Here is a 6,367-nt window from a genome sequence, read left to right as displayed (position 1 = left end):
TAAAAACAAATATGAACTGTGTCGATCCTTGATCTAGTTCGAGTGACCTTATATCAGAAGATAAGGATCACGAAATAAACAAACTAAGGACAATCAAGGGTTCAACAACCGTTAGTCAATTAAATAAATAATCAAAAACTAAAAATAACAAAGAAAATCAATGATGTGGCACGTCACTTCGCTACTTTTGTTGGTGCAAACTTATACCAAAAAAAAAAAAAAAAAATCCATCACCAACAAAAGGAAACAAAAATGGAATTTTTGTTGGCGCAAGCTTATACAAAAAAAAGGTCCATCACCAACAAAAGGAAACAAAAACGGAGATGCGGGGTATCGATCCCCGTACCTCTCGTATGCTAAGGGAGCGCTCTACCATCTGAGCTACATCCCCAAGACACTGTTAAGTCAGAATTTCCGCTACAAATCTCTTGGCAGTTGAACTACCCAGACTGCAGCTGCAGCGGCAAGCAAGGAAACGTAGATCTACTCTCGTTATGGGCGGAGTTTGAATCTTTCTCCCTAGACTCTGCCATGAAGAGAGAACACCAAAAACTAATGCATCACAAATTTTCTACTACTAATGCTTCTTCGTTCATTTGTTCATCAAATATGTACTAATCCAAGGTGATATTTTTTTTTCCTTTATCATAATCAAGTGTAATTTTGTTTTTTCGCTCTTCCTCTCTCTATGGCAATCCCACTCTCTCATTTCCAAACCATTTCAAATGATCAAATTCCAGATTCACTGTTAGACCGTAATTTCTTGACAAACAAAACAGTTTCAATCTTTTCCGGGACTAATTTTCCATTCGCTAGAAGAAAAAAGAGAAACCTAGTAATTAACAGTTCTTCCTCCTCTTCTGTTGAACATGGATTACAACCAAGACCTAAACCTAAACCCACAAAACCAAATCAGAAACAAATTCAAACTTTGGAATTAGTAAATGATTCAGAACAAACCCAGGTTAGGAAAAAGGGCAAACCTGTTTCTGGATTATGTAGTCAGATTGAGAAACTTGTTTTTTACAAAAGATACGAAGAAGCATTAGAATTGTTTGAATTTTTAGAATGTGAAGAAAGTGATTCTTTTGAAGTGGGTAGTAGTACATTTGATGCACTTGTTGATGCTTGTATTTGTCTGAGGTCAATTAAAGGAGTTAAAAGAGTATTCAATTACGTGAATGAAAGTAATTTAGAATGGGATCAGTATTTAAGAAACAGGGCTTTGTTGATGCATGTGAAATGTGGGATGATGATCGACGCACGTAAGCTGTTTGATGAAATGCCTGAGAGAAATTTGGTTTCTTGGAATACAATAATATTGGGATTAGTTGAGAAAGGAGATTATGTAGAGGCGTTTCATTTGTTTTTATATATGTGGGGAGAATTTTCTGAGGGGGATGCTCGCATGTTTTCTATGATGATTAAAGCTTCGTCTGGTATGGGGCTTGCTTGTCTTGGTAGTCAATTGCATTCTTGTGTGTTGAAGTTGGGAATTGATGAAGATATCTTTGTATCGTGTGCCTTGATAGATATGTATAGTAAATGTGGTAGTATTGTAGATGCTAAAGGTGTTTTTTATGGAATGCCAAAGAAGACTGTAGTTGGATGGAATACGACAATAGCAGGTTATGCACTTCATGGGTACAGTGAGGAAGCTCTGGAAATGTATTATGAGATGAGGAAATCAGGTGTGAAGATGGACCATTTTACATATTCAATCATTATTAGAATTTGTGCGAGGTTGGCTTCGTTAGAACATGCTAAGCAAGCTCATGCATGTTTAGTTCGCAATGGATTTGGAGGAGATATGGTAGCTAATACAGCTTTGGTAGATTTCTATTGTAAATGGGGTAGAGTGGAAGATGCTCGACATGTATTTGATAACATGCCGAGTAAAAATTTAATATCTTGGAATGCGCTAATTGATGGATATGGAAATCATGGTAGGGCACCCGAAGCAGTTGAGATGTTTGAACGGATGCTTAGTGAAGGAATGGTGCTTAACCATCTTACATTTCGTGCTGTTTTGTCTGCCTGTAGTTATTCAGGTTTATCTGATGTTGCGTGGGAGATTTTTGACTCCATGACTAGGGATTACAAGATCAAACCTAGAGCAATGCACTTTGCTTGTATGATTGGATTATTAGGGAAAGAAGGTCTCTTGGATGAAGCTTTTGCTTTGATAAAAGATGCCCCTTTTAACCCTACCGAGAATATGTGGGCTGCCTTGTTGACTGCTTGTAGGGTTCATAAGAATTTAGAGCTCGGGAAATATGCAGCAGAGAAGCTTTACGGAATGGAACCCATGAAGCTAAGTAATTATGTCATGCTTTTGAATATCTATAACAGCTCAGGAAGGTTCCACGAAGCTGCTGAAGTTGTAAATACCTTGAGAAGAAAAGGATTGAGAATGCTTCCTGCATGTAGTTGGATTGAAGTCAAGAAACAGCCATACTTTTTTGTCTTTGGAGATAAATCCCACCCTCAAATCAAAGAGATCTATCGAAGGCTAGACAACTTAATGATAGAGATAGCAAAACATGGTTATATTACTGCAGAAAAATCGCTTCTTTCTGATGTTGATGAGCATGAAGAACAAATTTCATCTTATCATAGTGAGAAATTGGCAATTGCTTGTGGCCTAGTTAATACATCGGATTCAACATCTCTGCGAGTAGTACAGAGCCATCGGATTTGTAACGACTGTCACAACATAATTAAGTTGATAGCTCTGGTTACAAGACGAGAAATTGTTGTGAGGGATGCCAGCAGATTTCACCATTTCAGAGATGGAAGTTGTTCCTGTGGGGATTACTGGTGACTGTTTCTTGGCTTTGTATGTATCTTAACTACACTTATCAATATTTGGAAGTAATGTCTGTAATCTGTTGTGTAGCTTTTTTACGAGTTTCTCGGGGAAGCTAAATTTTGTTATTTCAAATTTCATTAATTTATTGTCCTGGTGATGTTGTTGTCTATTCATTTATTTAGCTTCCGGAAATTAAAAAGTGAAAAAGGGAAGTGAAGAAACTTATGGTTATCCTACATATACTCTTCTTGTTGAATACTAGAATTCCATGATCAGTTTAGTTAGACCAGCAGAAGATTGGTGTCTCTATGTTGGTGTTACTCTTCTATGTAGGATTGTCACTTGTACAGTAATTGATTGTTGACAGTTCTTGAAGCTAACAGTTAGAAACCATTAACCAGTCAATGCAGCCTAAAAGAGTTGGTCACTTGGCGAAACGTTCGACAATTCATTGCGTAACAGCTAATAGATTACACGTGGTATTATTAGTTTCGTTCTTACCAAACTCAGGACTTTGTAAACATATTCTGTACTTAGATAAACTGACTAAAAAAGCGGAGAAAATTTATGATGAATATTTCATTGTATAATATCGAAGTAAATTTGACAGGTCACCAGCGTGTGGGATCATTCAATAAATGCATTTTGGCTTATTTTGTATAATAAGGTTGCCCTCTTTCCTTCTTCCTTCACTTGAAACCATCAATATACAGTCTGCTTATCTCCTAGGTTCTGGCTTTTGCTTCCCTGAGACAATGGGTCGTGCAAAGCTAGAAATAAAGAAAATCAAGGAATATGGACCTCGTCAAGGGGTGTACACAAATCGCAAGAGTGGAGTGGTGAAGAAAGCTGATGAATTAGCAATTCTTTGCAACATAGATGTGGCGCTCACAATGTTCTCTCCAGCTGGGCGTCCGACAACTTTTGCTTCCAATGGAAGGTCTGTATTCAAGTACCTAAAAAAAACTTCAGCTGTATATGATAGATTCAGTCATTCATTTTTTGTTTGAGATCTAACTGTGATAATCTATCTATATTTTTTTTCAGAAGCGAGGAAATCTATTTGCGATACTTCAGAAGTCCTGAAACTCGAAGAGGGTGTGTTACCAAATCCAACAATCCTGCTCTTTAATTTTCAGGTTTCAACTTAGTATTTTTCTTTGTCGTATTACTGAGCTCAGATTTGGGGCAGTAAGGATGTCTAATCTGTTTGTAGATTTCCTTTGTATTATCAACTCAATAACTCATTTTTCTGTACGGGGCCTATCTATGGGGTGTTTTTCTTGAAATTATTTCCTTTCATTATGCAGGCATGTTCTAGATGCATCGGTAATACTCTCCCTCCTGCTCTCCTCTATATATGGAGTTTCGTCACTGATTTTTGCCTTTTGTGATTATGTTGTTGTACCGCGACTCGGTACAATACCTATTCTAAGGATCTCACAATTATACCCACTGAGGTGCTTGGAACTTTGGTTTTGTGTGTATCTGTCTCCAAAACTTATGCATTTCAATAATCAATATGCAGCCTATTCTTGGGAGGCTCAAATATCTGAAGCGCGAACGAGAATTGATGGAGACAATATCGAGGTTTGATTCTGTTTACACGCTCACAGATTTTATGTTGTCTGATTTAAATTTTTTCTGCTACCTGCAGGGAGATTTAGTTTAATTTTGATCTTTTTGTGTGTGCTCAATTGTTTTTGCTATATGAGTATTGACTATTTGATTGTTAATCCTTCTATCTAATTTGTTCTAACCAGATTTTCTTTTTCTGTTTCTTTTGCTTCGTTTGGATGCATGATCAATTAACTGATATTGCAAATACAGGAGGGAGGTAATACAGTTATCTCTTACTAATACGATGCTTTTTTTTATATGTTTATTAACCTATCGATGTTAATCAGTCATTCAGTTAAATATTTGCTTTCTATCAGGCTCTAAAGGAAGAAATCAATCTTATCAACGAAAAAGTTAAGGATACTAGTGATAAGCTCAGGTCTTGCTTCTCATCTATTATTTTTACGGACTTGGTTTACTGTGTTTAGCTTGATTTTGTTTCAGGTTGGCTGAGTCAATCTCATTTCAACTCTGTCAAAGCTGTCTTTTACTTGAGACTAGTTAGGTTTAAGTGTGGCTGGAACTTGGAAGCAATAACTTTTTTCACCATTTCATTTCTGAATGTGAAAATTGTTTAGGATTTATATTCCAGTGGTGGAAGATATCAGGTCTATCATGGTAGCTGAATTCTATGAAAGAATCCTAGCATATTCCCTGCTGCGATTGGAAGTTCAATGGGTAAACCATTTAAAAATGTAAACATGGTTATCTTACACCTGCAAAAGTTTTAGCGATTTAGATACTTATTATTTATTCCAGGACGAGCTGACAAGGGAGTGGGTAAACAATGTTCCTCAGCATTCTGCAGAAAGTATTAAGGTAACTAAGACAAGTAAATTCTGAAAAAAATAATACTATTCATGGATTGCCAACGATATAATTTTTGATTCTGCTTCTCTAGTTAAATCATTTGAAGCACACTAATAAGTGATCATTCACTAATAGATACAAACTGTAATTTTTCAGATTCCAGTGGAGGATATCGAGAATATGGAGACGATGTTGGTGGACTCAGCAGACTCTGAGCAGATTAAGTAAGTCAGTAAGACAATCAGATAGGATTCATTATAGAACCATCAATTGATGCATATATAGTGTTAAAGAATGTGATTCTGGTCACTGCAGTAGATAATATCAACCTACACTAGTAAATGCACTTAAAAAAGTACACAAATTTTGTATATATGTTATGTATTATGGAAATGTTGTGTAGAGACCATCCCAGTTATAATTTTTGTTTGTTTCAGTGAGTTATTGGGGAAAGGAAAAGTTGTTGAGTCTGTCAATGACCCTGAAGCGGAGAAAGACAACCTGGCATCTGAAGTTGCATATGAGGGCTATGCTTAGAAGTTCTGGTTGAGGCGTTTCAATAAAACTTATGATTATGGATTGATTTATCGAGTTTTTTAGACTATATTTTTTGGTAGTTAGCTTATGGATCGACACTAAGATGGATTTAGTTTGTGGTTAGCCACAGCCGAATTGGATTTTTTTATAGTACTTATCGTCTTCTTTCAGTCTCTAATGATAATTCCGAATTTTATCTGCTTCGAAAACATTGAACAAATTTCGTGTTTGTTTATGGAGGATTATATTTGAGTAGTATTCTAGGAGTCATCCTTAACATGCTTTAATCTTGGAAGAAAGGAAACTAAACTTCAGACTACTAAGATGAATTCGGCATACAGTGGTAAGGTTGGTTGGTAGTCTCTCCCAGCCTTATGCAAGTGAATATTCAGCATCATTCTGTTCATCCTTGTGGAGATCGGAAAGGGAATTAACTGGCAGCTTTTCAAGCACCAGTTATTTTCTAGCTTAGGCGACAATATTCAGCATAATTTAACACCCCACGTGATAAAATTCAAAGTAACTGGCTAAGTTTGCCGTTTTTACAAACATTTTCCCTGTTTCTCATGCACCAGCCAAAGTATTCTT

General features: G+C 36.4%; 2 protein-coding genes across 2 annotated transcripts; both read left to right on the top strand.

Annotated features, from left to right (window-relative positions):
* Positions 1–441: 441 nt before the first annotated feature.
* Positions 442–3,014, top strand: LOC113287823 (pentatricopeptide repeat-containing protein At5g50390, chloroplastic-like). Its single transcript, XM_026536668.1, has one exon. It carries the CDS (start codon positions 689–691, stop codon positions 2,822–2,824), a length of 2,136 nt encoding a protein of 711 aa, XP_026392453.1. The 5' UTR covers positions 442–688; the 3' UTR covers positions 2,825–3,014.
* Positions 3,015–3,491: 477 nt separating this feature from the next.
* Positions 3,492–5,988, top strand: LOC113285729 (agamous-like MADS-box protein AGL104). The gene is made up of 10 exons (XM_026534500.1): positions 3,492–3,752; positions 3,860–3,910; positions 4,123–4,141; positions 4,341–4,402; positions 4,643–4,649; positions 4,750–4,811; positions 5,011–5,110; positions 5,192–5,251; positions 5,399–5,466; positions 5,680–5,988. The coding sequence occupies exons 1-10, from the start codon at positions 3,568–3,570 to the stop codon at positions 5,777–5,779; spliced, it is 714 nt and encodes a 237-aa protein (XP_026390285.1). The 5' UTR covers positions 3,492–3,567; the 3' UTR covers positions 5,780–5,988.
* The last annotated feature ends 379 nt before the right edge of the window (positions 5,989–6,367 follow it).

The sequence above is a fragment of the Papaver somniferum genome, chromosome 6, assembly GCF_003573695.1.
Source record: "Papaver somniferum cultivar HN1 chromosome 6, ASM357369v1, whole genome shotgun sequence".
NCBI classification, from domain to species: domain Eukaryota; kingdom Viridiplantae; phylum Streptophyta; class Magnoliopsida; order Ranunculales; family Papaveraceae; genus Papaver; species Papaver somniferum.
The sequence above is the reverse complement of the archived record's forward strand: the minus strand, read 5'-3'. Positions and strand labels throughout refer to the sequence as shown.

Excerpts from the sequence above, each read along its gene's own strand:
- LOC113287823 (XM_026536668.1), top strand. The coding sequence starts at position 689 with ATGGCAATCCCACTCTCTCATTTCCAAACCATTTCAAATGATCAAATT.
- LOC113285729 (XM_026534500.1), top strand. The coding sequence starts at position 3,568 with ATGGGTCGTGCAAAGCTAGAAATAAAGAAAATCAAGGAATATGGACCT. Across the intron at positions 3,753-3,859 it reads ACTTTTGCTTCCAATGGAAG|AAGCGAGGAAATCTATTTGC; the intron begins GTCTGTATTCAA and ends ATTTTTTTTCAG. Across the intron at positions 5,252-5,398 it reads ATTCTGCAGAAAGTATTAAG|ATTCCAGTGGAGGATATCGA; the intron begins GTAACTAAGACA and ends GTAATTTTTCAG.